General features: G+C 35.3%; 1 protein-coding gene across 3 annotated transcripts in view; it reads left to right on the forward strand.

Moving 5' to 3' along the window:
* The window catches only part of TBL1XR1 (TBL1X/Y related 1), a 168,646-nt gene that overhangs the window by 133,320 nt on the left and 17,971 nt on the right, over window positions 1-17,355 (forward strand). For all 3 annotated transcript variants that reach the window (XM_020886668.2, XM_070466385.1, XM_020886669.2), the window contains 7 exons: window positions 5,217-5,362; window positions 7,613-7,835; window positions 8,545-8,677; window positions 9,028-9,169; window positions 11,882-11,945; window positions 12,039-12,136; window positions 13,309-13,369. In XM_020886668.2, the coding sequence (XP_020742327.1) occupies window positions 5,217-5,362; window positions 7,613-7,835; window positions 8,545-8,677; window positions 9,028-9,169; window positions 11,882-11,945; window positions 12,039-12,136; window positions 13,309-13,369 (867 nt within the window). The remainder of the gene's footprint in view (window positions 1-5,216; window positions 5,363-7,612; window positions 7,836-8,544; window positions 8,678-9,027; window positions 9,170-11,881; window positions 11,946-12,038; window positions 12,137-13,308; window positions 13,370-17,355) is intronic.

Raw genomic sequence — 17,355 nt, forward strand, 5'->3', positions numbered from 1 at the left:
TTTTCATTTACTGCTTTTTGTATTAACCCCTCCAATGGCCGGTAGAGTATCAGCAGTTAAATGATAGTGTAGTTTCTCTTGACTCAGATAAAGGTAACTGTGCTAGATAAACATTGCTTCTTACATATCCTCCGCTGGTGCCATTTATAAACAGATTTTAACAGCAGGCTGGAAGGAGTTTAGATTAAATGGCTATGAGTAATGTGCCTTCACCATGAAGAAATGGAGAGGAGAGGTCAGCATCTGATATGTCCACCATGAGTCTTTTCTTTCAGTTTTTGTGAGTATGTGGTCAGTTACAGAACTGCAAGTAGGTACCATAGTTTTGTTTTATAATAAAATATGCAGTGGCGTTAATTTGATACAGTTGTTGTACACATGACTAATGAACAATAAATAGCAAGAAGTTGTCATAAATGCTGATAATTAACTATACTTTTATACTTTCAAATCACTTTTTCTCCTCTTTTTGTAAACTGAATGACTTTTTTTTGCTGATAAAGGAAATTCCTGTTACACATTCCGACTGACATAACTTGTTAAAAGACAAAGGTCCTTTAATGGTTGCCAAACAGAGAACTTGTTCAATCTTAATAGTAATCTTTTTGTTTTTTTAGGAATAAGCAGCGTAGTAAGCATATAAGGAGATGTGTAAATTGCTGATGGTTTCATTAAACTTGCACAGTTTTTTTGAAAAGCAATTTGGTAGTCATGAACTTCCTTTGAAGTGCTGATGTCCCCTTCAACTTTTGAGGGAATCCATCCTAAAGAAAAAAACATGCATATACATGGCAAAAGCCTATACACATAGATATTTGAAGTAAGGTTCTTTTTAAATAGTGAATATTGGAAAATCCAAATGTCCAGCCATGGGATGAATAATTTACTAGCTGGTACATTTATTGGATGAATATTATGATAATAAAACTATTTCAGAAAATACAATTCATATAAAATATTCAGATATATATATATATATAAAGGGCAAAATTAGGGCATAAAACTGCATAGCCAGTGTATTGTGCTAGACAACAGGAAATAAAACATTTTAACAGTTGTATTTGGGTTTTGGTATTGTAATTTTTTTTCTTCACTCCTTTCTTCCTTTCCTTTTTTTGTTTTTTTGAATAAGTGTTAGGTCTAACTTTTCAACATACAAGGTCCCATGTAGCATTTTTTTCTCTACTTCTTTTTACCTTTTCTAAAATCTTCATGCATTTAAGTATGGAACTTTTTGTAGTAAACAAAATTCTGGGTCTATAGGATAGATTTGGGGTCAAGAGAGTATGTGGTGATGGAAGCAGGGGTATAATTTTCTGGGCTTTTCTGACCTGACGCTAAAAAAGGACGTTATATAAATCAGATTTTACTTCCATACTAGGGCATTGTGTCATGGTACTAGTTAAGCTTTGCCCCCCGCCCCGTTCAGAGCCCTTTTTCATGTTCGTATACCCCCTGTTTGCGCAGTAGAGGTGACAGGCTCTGGAAGACTTGACTTCCCTTTGAGGAAACCATCCCTATCATCCCAAGAGAGGTCACTCCTGAAACAGGCAATATGTAGAAAATGGTTGTCTTGTGACCTCATTTCTTACGCGGGAACAGTGCATGGCCTCAGAAGTAACTGCACATAGACCCCCGCACCACTGCTAGTCCTCATCACTGAATATCCTTGAATTACTGTATACTGAACTTTGTGGTTTTCAGCCTTACGCCTCTCGGGATTTCTTTTTCTATCTCCCAGGTTTTAATCACTCTAGTGAATGTGTAGAATACTTGATTGTAGAGCATTTATACAAAGTATTATTTATATCAGCTTTGCTTTTTCTCCTGGAAAGAAGGGAAGCTATATTAGGCAAGCAGACTAGACTTAAGCATTTCACAGACTGTAAGTCGATGCCTTTTGCCTTTTACTATGTAGATCAAAAGCTGTCCCTGAAAAAGTATTGCCTGCATATATATTTACAGATAAATGCAAATGTATTTTGGCATAACCCTGGTTCAAGTTTTAGTTTTTCAAGGGAGATTTAAGTCATATGTTTTCTCTGGATTCATAGATTTCTTGATGTGCCAAGATAAATTATAGTAGAATTGCATTCTGATTTAACAAATGTTTATTGAGCACTAGTAAAATTAGGTGACATCTAGTTTCCTAAAATTGAAAGATTACTAGACATTAACCCCATCTTCAGACATCCCAGTGTATTAATCATACACATACACACAACCCGTAAAATGCTACACATACACAAATTAGAGGATTAGTATAGAAGAGAAATATCAATCCTGGAGCAGCAGAAGGAAGGATTTCACCTCCATCCACACAGGTGAAAAGTGTGTGGTAAAGCCCAAAGGCATGAGATAGCACAGTATATTCTAGGTCTTGGTTGTAATTTGCAGTCACTTGAGTTTAATGTGCATTGAGAAGAATTGGGGAGATAAGCCTGGAGAGATGAGTAAGGTAAAGATTGCAAAAGTACCTATGTGTCACACTTAGAGAGTTTGACCTTGATTATGAAGGCTAAAAGGATTGTTGAAAGTAAGGAGGGTGTGATCATTTTTTGTTTTACAAGTAGTCTTCTAGCTGTAGTGTTGCAAGTGTACTTGACTGGGGAGGAGAGGAAAGGAACTTAGGACCGCAGTAGTCCAGGTAAAGGATGAAGGGGACTAAAATCCAGGTTTGGGCAAAAAGGAAAGCTGTGACAGAGACCAGAGAGGGAGAATTGATAGGATTTGGCAAATGGTGGAATGCCAGGGGCTGAGGTGGAAGTTAGGATGACCTTCAGGTATGGCACAGCAAGGTGAAAACTTTCTAAGGAAGAAGTTATTTTAGGGAGGGGAAGAGGAGGAGTAGTTTTGAACGTAATTTTAAGCTGCTTTGTAATGCTGTAACTAGAGATAAAAGAAAAAGTTATTGTTCAATTCAGCATGTATTTAAGAAGAGCATTTTAAGAATGAACCTTCTTTAGGGCAAATATATATTAACGATAAGTGCCAAAACAGTATTAATGATGACTTTAGGGTTGTTTTTCTTGCTATTTGAGAACATTGTAAGTGCATATGTAATAACTTAAGATGGCAGAGAGCACCTGGTCTCACAAAACAAATTCAGAACATAGGCAACATTCCAGTTAAAAATTGACATTGTTCTACGTGCAGCTCTTAGGATATTCTTGGACATAATCTTGAACTTTGTCATCTAATTAAACAGTCTAAATGTAATTAATAATTATTTAAATTGTACTCACAAATTGGAGTACAGAAGTCATAGACTTCGCTACAGTTTAGGAGGCTTTGGAAAATCAAAGTATCTTGCTTATTAATAAAATGTTTTAATGTCTCATGTGCTACTGATGCCATTTTCTAATACCCTGAAATGAAATAAGAATAATGATGCAGTCTTTTATTTTTTGTTAATATGCAGGAGCTCACTCTGCCTTAGCTTTATCCTTGACCCTATTCTAACTGTTCAGTAGGATAGGGGGAATGCAATGGTTATGGCCATGGTCCCTGAATAAATCTGTATTTTCTTTGTGTTTTCTCATCTGCTAAGATGAGAAAGTAATAAGATTTATATATGTGTGCATGATATAGGCCCTCTGTAAGTGATATCGTCTATCTCGAAGTCTTCGACCCCAAGCCACTTGGTTGTTTAGCTTTTTCCCTCTTTCTGTTTATGATTTACTGCAGAATTTATTGGGGGCGGGTATGGTATTGAGAACAGGAGTCCCCAACCTCACTGCTTCTGGATTTCACTGCCCTTATCTCATAACCTTTCTCCCCAATCCCTCCTAGTCTTTTTTCTCAGTTTCCTATCCTGGTGATCTGGGATCTGCTCATCCTCAGGTAGTTCTGGGTTTCCTGATAGGGACAGAGCAAAACGGTGCTTTTTTCATTTGTCTGTTTTTTGTGTCTTCCTTGTGAGCTCAGATAAGTTGCAGATTATAAATGCTTTTTTAATAATGATCTTGTCTGTGGGTGAAATCAAGAAGTCAGAATTCAAGTCTCATATGCTAGCATTTTCTTACTTCTCACTATGGGTAGTTACAGAAATGGTTAGGTATCCCAAAGAGGCAAGGAAGGGACAGCCCTAAGGAAAATGAACTTAGGTGTGCTATGATTCTCTGTTAACAGATGAAAATAGCCTCTAGCCACATGCTGTTAGTGAGCCCACAGTATTTTATGATAGACTGTTTGTAAGTGCCACAAGGAGTCTGAGAGTGCAAAGCACAAAACAAAACAAAAAAGACATGGAGTAAGCACTAACATCTAAGGACAGGCTTGACAACATGTTATATGGATTAAATTAGTTTAACCAAGACCCAGATAAACCCGTGTTCATTTCCCTTATTTAACATTCTGTACAAATGTATAATTTAATTGAATTACTTAACATTAATGATAGTTACTAGTTAAGCTCTGACGGATATGTTGGTAAAGAGATTAACCGCCCTCAGTCTGTCAGTTTACTAGAATTTTACTTTTGGATTTGGACTTGACTTTCATAAAAAGCAAGTGACTTAAATTGACTTAAAATTAGATTTTTGTTATGTGAATATTTTGGTTTGAATATTTCAAATTAAAATCAAAGAGTTGTTGATGGACATACAGATTGGATTTTCACTTGCCAGCTGTTCTTTTTCTAAAGCTTCCATTTAGATGGGTTATTACTAAGTAGCAAAAAATTAGTAACTTTTTTTTAGTACTTAATCATATATACAATGAAAGTTAAGCATGAAAATTATTTTTCATTACAGTTTTCATTCCTTATGTTAGTTTTAGTTTGCTTTTTATTTCCTAAGTAGTTTTTAAAAATAGCCTATAAAATATAGAATTACAAGATGTATGATGATTTATATACAGAAATTTTAATACAGTACAGAAATATTAACTGTCATTTAATTTATCTTGAGTGAAGCCGTTGAGTCACATGACTTACAAAGGCTTTTCCCAACTTTAAAGTTTAATACTATTTGTTGAGGAAAATTATGTTATGTGCTATGGTTATATAATTAAAGTGAAGAGGAAAATGCATGAAGGTTAATGTGTTTGGATTTTGATACTTCTTTTGTTTAAAAACATATTTGGCCTTAGGTAACAGTCTGGGATTTCAAATGGGTGGAATGTTTATTTGAAGGATTACAGAAGTCTTTCCTTTGTGTCACACTGAATGTTGCCATTTGGAGAATAAATTGTTACACCTCTTCTTTTGCTTTCAGGATTCTCTCATTCAGCATTCACCTTTGGTATAGAAAGCCATATCAGTCAGTCTAACATAAATGGTGCCCTCGTCCCGCCTGCTGCATTGATTTCTATCATCCAGAAAGGTCTACAGTATGTAGAGGCAGAAGTTAGTATTAATGAGGTAAGGAAGACGTAGTTCAAGTACTAATTCTTACTCCTAAATGCTTCCTTAAATATCTGATATCCTGCTTGCTCATTCCTGATCTGACTTCAGCTTCACCAGGTAAACAAAACTGAAGGGCGTTATTCCCAATGTGATGTCAGGGCACACAGGCAAGGCTGATGGCTCTCAACTATAAGGACCACTATCTTATTGCTTTTTACATGGTTTAATAAGTAAACAGTAAGAAATAATTTTCTTTACAATAAGAAAATTGTGCTGTGGAATACTGAGACCATAATTGATTGAGAAATTAGAAGATCTTAGGTTATTTGTTTATAAGTGGTTTTGGAAAGCTCCTGTTTACTGTATATGATATAGGCAGTTTAACTTGTATCAATCAATTATGGCCTATGAGCCAAAGTCTGCCTGTCACTTGTTTCTGTAAAGTTTGCTTGGGACATAGTCCCACTCCTTAATTTACGTATTATCTAGTTTTGGTGCTACAGTGGCAGCATTGAGTGGTTGTGACAGAGACCTTATGGTCTGCAAAGCCCAAAATACACAGAAAGGTTCTGCACACCCTGGTATAGCTGAAAATTTTTATACATGGTCAGGATTTGTGATACATGGAGCTTTTTACCTTATTTTCACTTCAGAGATTAACATATTCTCCCTTCCTTTTGCAGGTATTTTAAAAACTAAAGTATCCATGGTTTCTACATCAGTATTTATTACTATAATTATAGTGTACTAAATTGATTATTTTTTTAATGTCCTTATGTCTATAACTGAAAAATCTACTGATACTAAACTAAATGTGTCCTCATTGTCTTTTAGCACTTTGCCTCCCAAACTATACTTATTGCAGAGAATGATAAAAACAATTTCTCCCAGTGGCTAGAGTTGAAGTCTCATTTTTTCTGAAAAAACTTTTTCTAGATTTAATATAGTACTCCACAATATATCTATATTGGTTTTAATATTTTTTTTTAAGTTTAAATACTTGCTCCAGCTCCTCAAATACTCTATTATAATCGACAGTTTAGAGAGATGCACTGTGTTTTGTAACCTGGAGCATCCCATCAAACCACCTAGGGCGTGTTCACTAGCTTAAGTGAGCCAGGCTTCATTTATTCATGTCTCCAGCTAATATGCACTGTTTCTATTTCTGACTTGCCCTGTGCCTGTGTCTCTTCTCCTGCTTGTTTTAGAACATATTTATTGTGAACTTTCTAATATCAGTGAGAGGAGCTTTGGAAAATTATAGCAACTTGATAAAATTAAAGAACACTAGCCTGTGAGTTGTAGCTGTACTTCTCAAATGTTTCTGTGCATATAAGACTCTCCCCCAAAGCTTGTTAAAACAGAGATTCCTGAGCCCTTTAGAGATTTTGATTCTGTAGCTTTGAGTCTACATTTCTAACAAGTTTCCAGATGATGGTGGGACTGTTGGTCTTTGGATTGTGCTTTGAATAGCACTAGTTAACGGATTCCAGCTGTCATAGACTACCTGTGGAAGTCTTTAAATCTTACTGTGCTCATATGTCAACAGTAGTAAAATGAGGACTTCCCTGGCATTCCAGTGATTAAGACTGCCTTCCAGTAGAGTGGCATGGGTTCAATCCCTGGTCAGGGAGCTAAGATCTACCTGCTTTTGGGCCAAAAGAATAACACATAAAACAGAAGCAATATTGCAACAAATGCAACAAGAACTTAAAAACAATAACAGTAGTAAAATGAGGGGATTGTATGATATTAATGTCTATTGATATTGACGTCTATTTCTGCCTTAATGTTTTAATTAAATCACAAGAAACTTTTGCATTCAGCAAAACTATTTTAAAAGTTTTTGGTTTTAAAGAAGTATTTACCAAAATGTGGCACCAAATCTCTTATTATTGTATTAACTATCCCACATTACTTTTGACTAACAGAACTTTGGAATATAATTGAAAGGCTTTTTACCCTCCAGGCCTCCTTTTTTTTTTTTTTTTTTTTAATTCCTTTCAGTATTTCAGCTTTGATCTGTGCAACACTTAACAGTAAGAATTGGGTGAGGAAGACAATTGGAGCAGCTGTTTGCAGTGCTTCCTTTAGTTGCCTTCTTCCCTCCGGATTCCTTCCTTCCTTTCTTACATGCACTCAGGAAATTATCTAACAGTGTTTTTTTTCTTGGAATGATGATTTTCAGCTGCTGACTTGTATGAATACAGATTGCTCTAAATGTGTTACCTTTTGATTTTTCCTCTCACAATTTTTCAAATGCAGGATGGTACCTTGTTTGATGGTCGACCAATAGAGTCTCTGTCACTGATAGATGCCGTAATGCCTGATGTAGTACAAACGAGACAACAAGCTTATAGAGATAAACTCGCCCAGCAACAAGCAGCAGCTGCTGCAGCTGCTGCGGCTGCAGCAAACCAACAAGGATCTGCAAAAAATGGAGAAAACACGGCAAATGGGGAGGAGAATGGAGCACACACTATAGCAAGTGAGCGGAAAGTTCCATTAAAAAAGAAACTTGCTTTATGGGGATGCCTCGTTTTAGCTGAACTAACACCGCCTGTTTAGTTTTTGCCAACTTGTTCCCCTAAATTGTATTGCACAATTCAGCTTTTTATGCCTAAAGCTCCATAAAGCTAGAGTTACTTTCATGGACCTTATTTTCATTCTTTTTAAAAAAATATTTAGAAACCATTTTTTTTTTTTTATTGTTAAGTGAACTTTGTATCTGCATTTGATTTCTAAATATAATTTATAACAGTAGTCATTAACATACAATAAAGCTTTGGCATGAAGATATAAAGGCAACTCTTGATGTTATATGAATGATATCAGCAACCCCTACTGGCAGAAATTCAGAATAGTGTTGGCATGGATTATATTTAATTCAAACTTTTTTAAATCATTTTTAACTGTGTTTGGGCCTAACCTTTCACAGTCTTCCTCTAGTCCTGCTCCCCCATCTCTGGACACACACTTAGATGCACATCTCTTTTTAAAAAAATATATTCATATTTAACTAAATATTGGAATTTATTTTTCATGTGATAAATTCTGTATAGTCATTTTCAATATTACCTGACATAGTGGAATAAGAAAGTTACACTCTATCTGCTGGTTAAGAATTCCTTTTTTCCTCCAATATGCTGTGATATTATTACCTAACTGGAATTTTGCATTTATTTCTCATGATGCAGATAATCATACTGATATGATGGAAGTGGATGGGGATGTTGAAATCCCTCCTAATAAAGCAGTTGTGTTACGGGGCCATGAATCTGAAGTTTTCATCTGTGCCTGGAACCCCGTTAGTGATCTCTTGGCATCAGGGTATGTTTCTCAAAGTGAAATTAAAATGGATTTCTAAAAGAATCTTACTGAAATAGTGCATGTTTTATAAATACATTGCTTACACTTCCAGGTTTTTGTTGTTGCTTGTTTGTGGTCATTTTGCCCCATAAATCTTTATTTCTTCATAAAGTAATGTTAGTTTTTAAATTACTCCCTCAGGAGTGATTTCGGCATCCCCAAAATGGAGACTGAGAAAAATACTGGAAATGGAAATGCCTGATACTCTAGTTTGTATTTGCCTCATTAATAATAGGATAAAAATTTGTTGCCTTGATTCTGTAATACTTGAGAATATCGTGAAAATTTAAAATATGTTGCATACTTTATAGGTCTGGAGACTCAACAGCAAGAATATGGAATCTTAGTGAAAATAGCACGAGTGGCTCCACACAGTTAGTACTTAGACATTGTATACGAGAAGGCGGGCAAGATGTCCCAAGCAACAAGGATGTGACATCGCTAGATTGGAATGTGAGTATCACTGTATTGTCCATGATGGATGTAGTTAAACTAACATACTTAACCTCTCTGAGCCTCAAACTGGTGTCCGGGTATGTCTGTTTGTTCAGGTATTTTTGAATTTCACTAATAAGAACAGCAGACTAGGAGTCCCCAACCCAAATGTGTTAAAAGCAAAGACTGGCCCTTGAGCAGTCAGAGCAAGGTTCATCTTCAACCTCTCAGTTTATCTAGCTATAGAATCTTTGTACAGCTGGTGGTCTACCAGTCTGTACTTCATTCTCATCACATGTAAAGTAGGAGTGTATTAATGTTCCTACATAAATTAAATAATAAAACCAATAATAGGCATGTACTAAATTCTTAATGGGCTTCCCTGATAGCTCAGTTGGTAAAGAATCTGCCTGCAATGCAGGAGACCCCAGTTCGATTCCTGGGTCAGGAAGATTCCCCTGGAGAAGGGGAAGGCTATCTATTCCAGTATTAATTAAGTTCTTAACTACTAAGTCCTCTGTTAGGGGTACAAGAGAAATCTTTGTAATGGAAACATAGTCTTGTTGCTTACATTTTGCTGTTAATTGATGAAAACTTCATTGCCAGCTGCTTTTTAGGAACTGTTAGTCTAGATTACAAGCTTTATTCTAGCTGTAGGACTCTTAGAATTCTCTGATTCTACATATAATTCGGTATCTTTGTTTACTTTTACTTACCAGAAAATTTGATTTCACTATTGATAAAGCTTCATCCTTTCTGTTTCAAATATATAATTAACAGCTTTCTTTGCTACCATTCCCATAAGTAACTTATGGAAAATTAGCATTTTAAAAGTTTCTGTATCTTTTCCTTTATTCTATGTTGTCTTTTTTCTTCCTTGTAACTTTACGTTCATTTTTTTTAACATCCTCCCACTCCCCCAACTCTGGTTTTAGTAACTTCTTAGACTGTATAAGTGTTATCAAGAATTTTAGAGGTCAGCTGTCCTTTCCTTAGCAAGTGGACATCCTTTCCTTCTCTGGACTCTGTTTTAACACATTTTGTGGGGCTTTTCAAAGTATCTTCCAAATCTCTTTCCAAGAAATAAGATCTATCTTTCAAAATGATTACACTATCTAAAGTTCTTAGTTTCTATGAAATTCTTCCAGAACTCATGCTAAGGCTTATTAGTGTTCTTTTCTAAATTTCCAGCAATGTATTTACCCTTTCCCACCTATAAAGTTGAGAATTCTTAACTGTTATTTGATTGTAGGGTGAGAACTAAGAATTCCATTCTTAAAATGGGACCTTACTATATCATAGGCCAAAGGCCTTGTAGTCTTCTTGGGCTGTTTGGTCCAGAGACCATGTTAACTTAATGAAATTTATAGTTTACACTGAAAAGGATGGTGAACAAATGATTTGTTGAGCTCGATGTTTCTGAACTGCAAGTTAAAGCTTTTAAAAGTATAGACTTTTGGAAGATTTATTACTTGCTATGAACTTAAGTCTTCCCCTAGAAGGAGAAAATGTTATTGTTGTTTAATGGCTCATTTCCATGGCTAAAGCAGAAGCCTGTGAGATAGCTGTTCCTTATTATTCTCCTCCTTTACCTAGTGGTCCATGGTCTAAAACCATTAGTTTAAAGGAAACTTTGCATTGTGCAGAGTTTGGAAATAAACTTGTGCTGTTAGCTTCAACATTGCTCCTCCTTCCTTAGATAGAACTATAGGGGATTTCTAAATCCTAGCAGAACTGAATCTGCATCGCCTACAACCAGCATTTGTTTGTCACTTTAACTGCACAGCTAGATGACTGGAGAGGTCTGAAAAGGTGATCTTGTTTTCATTTCTCTTACCAAAAAGCATCAGAAAGTACTGAGTAAGGCAGGATTTCATTCTGTCTCTCCCGTAATGTTTACTCATCTCAGCAATAGTCTGTACTCGGAAGCTTGGATTTCCACAGAGTAGGTTAGATCTTAGCAAGTCCTGCCATCGGTACCACTGTTCAAGGCAAGGCACCGTAGGAAGTTTTGAGATTAGAGAAAACGTTAAGGATTCCTCCTCATTCACAGTAGAGTGGTTCCGGACAGCTTACTCACTTCATTAACTATAAAGTCAGCCTGCACTCTTTTCTGACTGGTGTGTGTGTGTGTGTGTGTGTTGCTGTTTTTATTGGTACGGGAAAAAATTAGCAAAAGAAAGAAATGTTTAATGTAGTGATATTTAAGAAAATGATCATCTGAAACAATATTGTTTGGAACACACAGACGGTTTAGACAGGAAAAGATTTAGAGGGAGGACAATATGAAAACTTCTAGTCATAATGAAACATTTTGGAAGATTTTGCTTTTTATTGAATACCTGTATTAAATCATAAGATTAAGATTTGCTGTCCTTTTTAATCCCCCACCCGCCCCCCACGTTTAGTCCCTGGGCCTCTGTGAGAGTGCAGTAAGTAGAGCTCAGCAGCTGTAAGAGCGGTGATAATCCTGCGCCCAAGCAGTTACTGCCCTTCCAGGACTGGGCTGTGAGGCCTGCACCCTGACTGAAGGCTCCCAGAGTACTAGCTTCACAACATGAAGGCTGTTCTGTAGGCCTTTTCTTGCACTTCCAAATAGGCAAAGCTGAAGGTCTTAAAGCCGAGAATGTCACAGACCTGCTGTGCTTGGGGTTAAACATAATATATTCTAATAAAAATTAAATACCCTTTCTGGGTTATATAATTGAAGAAAATGTGTTTCTCCAACAGAGTGAAGGTACACTTCTAGCAACTGGTTCTTATGATGGGTTTGCCAGAATATGGACAAAAGATGGTAAATAAAGCATTTTTTTCCCTACTTGTTTTTACTGTTGATCCAAGTTATAAAGCTTAAAGTAATTTTAATGTTTTTCCTCTTGAATTTTAGGTAACCTTGCTAGCACTTTGGGGCAGCATAAAGGCCCCATATTTGCATTAAAATGGAATAAGAAAGGAAATTTCATCCTAAGTGCTGGAGTAGACAAGGTAATTAACTTGTATAAGTTAATTTGTTAAAGAGTATACTTGAGAGTAATATTCTCCTCTGCTAATCACATAAATAATAAAACATTCATATTTGGGAAATTCACATGTGAATTTATGTTAGGTGTAGAAATGCTTTCTTAGATTTTCTGTCAGCTCATTCTTAAATCTGTGCAGATGCCCTTTATTCTTATCTGTGTGACCACTCTTCATTGTTTTGGAATTTGAGCCATAGTGAAGTCATATATCCGATACTCTTCATCTCTTTTCTGTAGTTTTTAGTTAATCTCATCAGTGAGTATGGCTCTGGAGTATTTCATGGGAAATCTTGGAGTCAGTCTGTTAGCTGAACTCCTAATGTTTAATTGAAAATGCAAGAAATGCAGGGTCTTTCCAGCTTTCACCTAATATGGCTGGTAAACATGGATAGGTTGAAATCACTTGTTATTTCTCCTTTATTTTCTTAAAGTTATTTCCTTTACCACACATCCCAGAAAAGATTATTTTATAATACAGGAAAGTATATGCTCATAGTTACCTGTATATTGTTAAAAAGGGAAGTAGGCAAAAAGGAAGAATATGAAGGTAGCCAGGAATGGGAGGGGAAAGCCTTCTTAGTAGTTACTGCCATTCTACAATACTTATGACCCCAAAGTTATAAAATTAGTGATGGGAGGGTATTAGTGGAATTGTGAATGTATCCATTCAGATGTATATGTTATACTTTGATGTAATATAAAAAACATTGTTTAATTATTGTCAGAATTAAAGCTGCCTTTATTTATAAATGTGAGCTTTAAAAATCTTAATATTGAGAATTAGCTGATTATTATATTAACCAAAATTTGCCTACTCAAGCTGCACAGCAATAAAAATCTGACATTAAATACACTACTACAATGGAGTTTCTTAATCTAATACAATGTTTGGTACTTTGCAGACAATCAGTAATTGTTACTTGAAGTAAGTTGACTGATGCAAAGTCACCAGGGTAGAATTAAACTGCTTAACAGTTTAATTTAAACATCCTTTCCCAGCTCCCAGTGGGATGTAGCCTCATTGTACTAAAAGTAAATGTTCAGTGCACTCTGACATTTCATATTGCTTTAATATGAGGCATTTAATTTATGTATATATGATGAACTTTTCTTAGCTATGTATTTTTCTTTTCTTAGACTACAATTATTTGGGATGCACATACTGGTGAAGCCAAGCAACAATTTCCTTTTCATTCAGGTAAATCTTCACAATTTACATGAGATCTTTTAGAACTTTTGTTTTCCTAATTAAACTTTTAATAACATATAATTCATCTAAAATCTTGAACTATCAAATGTAAGTTTTGTTACTAGTCCTTTGAGGAGTTGATGTTCAGTGGCTTTCAGATAATTAATCATCAGAGGATCATCAAATGTTTTCTGTGAAATGTACCATAAAAAAGCATTTTCAGCCTGGTGCCATTAGAGTTAGTAGTATATAATGGTAAGAACATAGATTTTTGATCCAGGATGCCTAGGTGTGCTTGTGAATCCCACTCCACTTAACAGGCTTTAAGATTGAGAGAGTCACTGAACCTTTCTGAACCGTATTTTCTCTATCTGTAAACGAGGGATAAAAATAATACCGTTTGAGTAAGCACATAAGACTAATACATATATGAAAATTCTGCATAAACTCCTAACAATTTAGGTACTGTCATGTTTTGCTTGCTTACCTAAAATAAAAATTGTAAGGCTTTCCCGATATTGCTGGAACTTTGGTGCTTTAGATATTTTTCTCTTTTAGGAAATAATTTGATACTTAAATCAGGTAAATCTGATCTCCAAAATAGTGTGCTTCTTTCACCATGATAAATGGCCATGCAGCAGGGCATATATCCGGATGTGTAGAGACACCTTGATTTTAGCACCAACACTCCTGGAGCTTTGTTCCTGCTTTCAGGGGGTTTCTGAGAACAGAAACTGATGTTAAACTGGAACAAGATCCCTAGTAATGTTTAGAACAGTAGTTTTAGTACTGCCTGATTTAATTTCATCATGCAAGATTGTGTTGTGGTTGGAAAGAGTTTTAAATTGGAGGCTGAGTTAAGTAGTTCTGGTATTTTCAAAGCTTTGGTAATACCCTTTTTACAGTCAACGGCACAGTGTTACCTTTTAAATTGAAATACACAGCTTTTGTCAGTTTGCTTTTTTGTATTTCTCTATATTTGGTGTGATTCAATAAGTCAAACAAGGCACAAAATGATTTTTTAGTAGTATCTGAGTGGCATAAATTTGCAAGAACTGTGTTAATTCAGCTTGATTAAAGCTTATCACATTAATAAGTATTTATTTACACATAAGTTTCTATTCACCTGTTTGAATCTCTTTCCGCCTTTGCCTCTAGTCCTCAACCAGATGTAATTCTCTTAGACCTCTGACCGTTCTGCCTAAAAATTTTTCCTACATCCTACGAACTCATAACAGTGCCACACCACTTATTTCAATTTTCCACCATTCCTAGGATGTAGGAAAAATTTTTAAATTGCACAGTGTGATGTGTTTTGGCATGTGTGTGTGTGTGTGTGTGTATATATATATATATATATTTTTTTTTACGCACGCATCACTGAAACTATCACCACACTTAGGACAATGCATTTGTTAGCTTCAGAAGTTTCCTCCTGCTCCTTTGAAATCATTTTCTGCCTCTTCTCCAGGTGGCCACTGATACTCTGTCACCAGAAATTAGTTTACATTATATAAATAAGAATTACACAGTATATATCCTTTTTGGATCTGCTTTCTTTCATTGTGCATAATTATTTTGCATTCCTTTTGATGTATGAATAGAATTCCATTATGTGAATATACCAGTTTGTTTATCCATTTACCTGTTGAAGCAAGTTGTTTTCCAGATTTTAGCTATTACAAATAATACTGCTATGCTAAGAACATTCATTTTGTTGTCTTCTTATGAACTTGTGTTTTCATTTCTCTGTGTGAAGACCCATAAAGGTGGCTAGATATATGGTTGGTCTGTGTTTTACTTGTTAATAGAGTGCTGAACTGTTTTCCAGTCTCAGCAACAGTGGGTATTCCAGTCCCTCCATAACCTTGCCAGCACTTGGTATATGATCAGTCTTTTTAATTGTAGCCCCTCTAATGAGCGTGTCGTGGTATCTCACTATGGTTTTATTTTTAGTTCCTAATGATTAATGATGTTGAGCATCTTGTCATGTGTTAATTTATTATCTGTATGTCTTCTTTGGTGAAGTATCTTTTTCTTTTGCTTGATACAGAAGTTGAGGTCACTGATTTGAAACCTTTCTACTTTTCCAATGGGGATCTGACATTCAGTGCTGTAAATTTACCTCTTACTACTACTTAGTGACACCTCACAATTTTTCAGATATTGTGATTTCATTCAGTTCAGAATGCTTTCTGAAGTAATTTTGATTCATCGTATTAATTTCTGAATAATTGGAAAATTTCCGAGGTCTTTGTAGCATTGCTTTCTAGTTTTTAATAAAAAATATTCATTTTACTTTTGACTGCACTAGATCTTCGTTGTTGTGTGCAGGCTTTTTCTAGTTGTGGAGATTGGGGGCCACTCTAGTTATAGGCGCGGGCTTCTTGTCACAGTGGCTCTTGGTTGCGGAGTGCAGCTCTGTGGTGCATGGGCTTCCGTATTGGAGGCTCGCAGGCTCCAGAGCGCAGGCTTAGTAGTTGTGGCGCATGAGCTTTTTGCCCTGCAGTGTGTGGAATCTTTCCGGGCCAGGAATCGAAGGAACCCAGTGTCCCCTACATTGTAAGGCGGATTCTTACCCACTGGACCACCTGCGAAGCCTGCTTTCTAATAGAATTCCATTGTTTCTACAAGTGTCATGAGGGTCAAGTTGTTTCATAAGGTTGTTCAAATCTTTTATAGCCTTAACTGATTGTTCTGTCTGCTTATACCACCTGTTACTGAGAGAAGGGTATTGAAATCATCAATAATAATTGGAAAACACCGTTTCTAATTTCTTCTGTCAATTTTTGCTTTATCTATTTTGAAACAGTGCTGTAAAGGACATTAACATTTAGAAATGTTGCATCCTCAGGTTGAATTGATCTGTTTATCATTTTGTTAATGATCCTCTTTTTTTTTTTATTTTGTTTTTTGTACTCTGCAACCTACTTAGTCTGATGTTAATGTAGCCCTTCAAGTTTCTTTTGGTTAGTGTTGGCATGGTATATGTTGCTCCATACTTTTACATTTGAAGTGTAATTTATGTAGGCATCATTTATTGCTTGTTTACTGAATATCAACTGCTGCCTTTTAATGGAAATATTTAGGTTCTTTACATTTAATGTGATTATTGATATGATTGCATTTAAATTAATATTTCTATTTATCTCTTCTTCTTTTCCTATTTTTCCACTTTCATTTGGATTATATGAATATTTTTATAATTACATTTTTCCTCCTTTGGTGGGTTATTAACTATAAGTCTTTTATTATAGTGGTTGCATCAGGATTTAGAGTACACATCTTTAACTTAGCACAGTATACTTTCAAGTGATATTTTAAAGAGATTAAACAACAATAATTTTTACTCATAGTTACAGTTTCCAACTGTTCATTTTTGTGTGTATTTGCATACACATCTAATTCATCTAGTATCATTTATTTTCTGCCTGAACTGCTTTAACATTCCTTACAGGCAAATCTAATGCTGATGAATTCTTTATATATATATGAACAAGTGTGTATTTCACCTTCATTATTGAAAGATTTTGTTGTTGTTGAGTATAGAGTTCTGGGATTTTTTTCTTTCAGTACTTTAAAAAAATAATGCAGTGTTCTCTTATTTATACTATTTTCATTTTGAACTTGTTCCAATTTTCATCCTTATTGCTCTGTAGTAATTTGTCTTGTTTTATCTGGTTGCTGTTTAGATCTTTCTGCTTATAAATGATTTTGTACAATTTGAATATGTTATGCCTTAGTTTAGTTTTCTTTGTTTCTTGTCCTTGAAGCTTGGATGTCTTTGTACATAGTTTCCTTCAAATGAAAAAAATTTTTTGACCATTATTTTTTAAAAATATCCTACTTCCTCCCCACATTTTTTTTTAACTTGCAGTTTTGAATGTTTTATTAGTCTGCTTGATTTCCCGTAATACTCTTCATTTTTTATCCAGTATTTTTTTCAGGTGTGCTCTGTCGTGTCAACTCTGTGACCCCATGAACTGTATAGGCCA

The sequence above is a fragment of the Odocoileus virginianus genome, chromosome 4, assembly GCF_023699985.2.
Source record: "Odocoileus virginianus isolate 20LAN1187 ecotype Illinois chromosome 4, Ovbor_1.2, whole genome shotgun sequence".
NCBI lineage: Eukaryota > Metazoa > Chordata > Mammalia > Artiodactyla > Cervidae > Odocoileus > Odocoileus virginianus.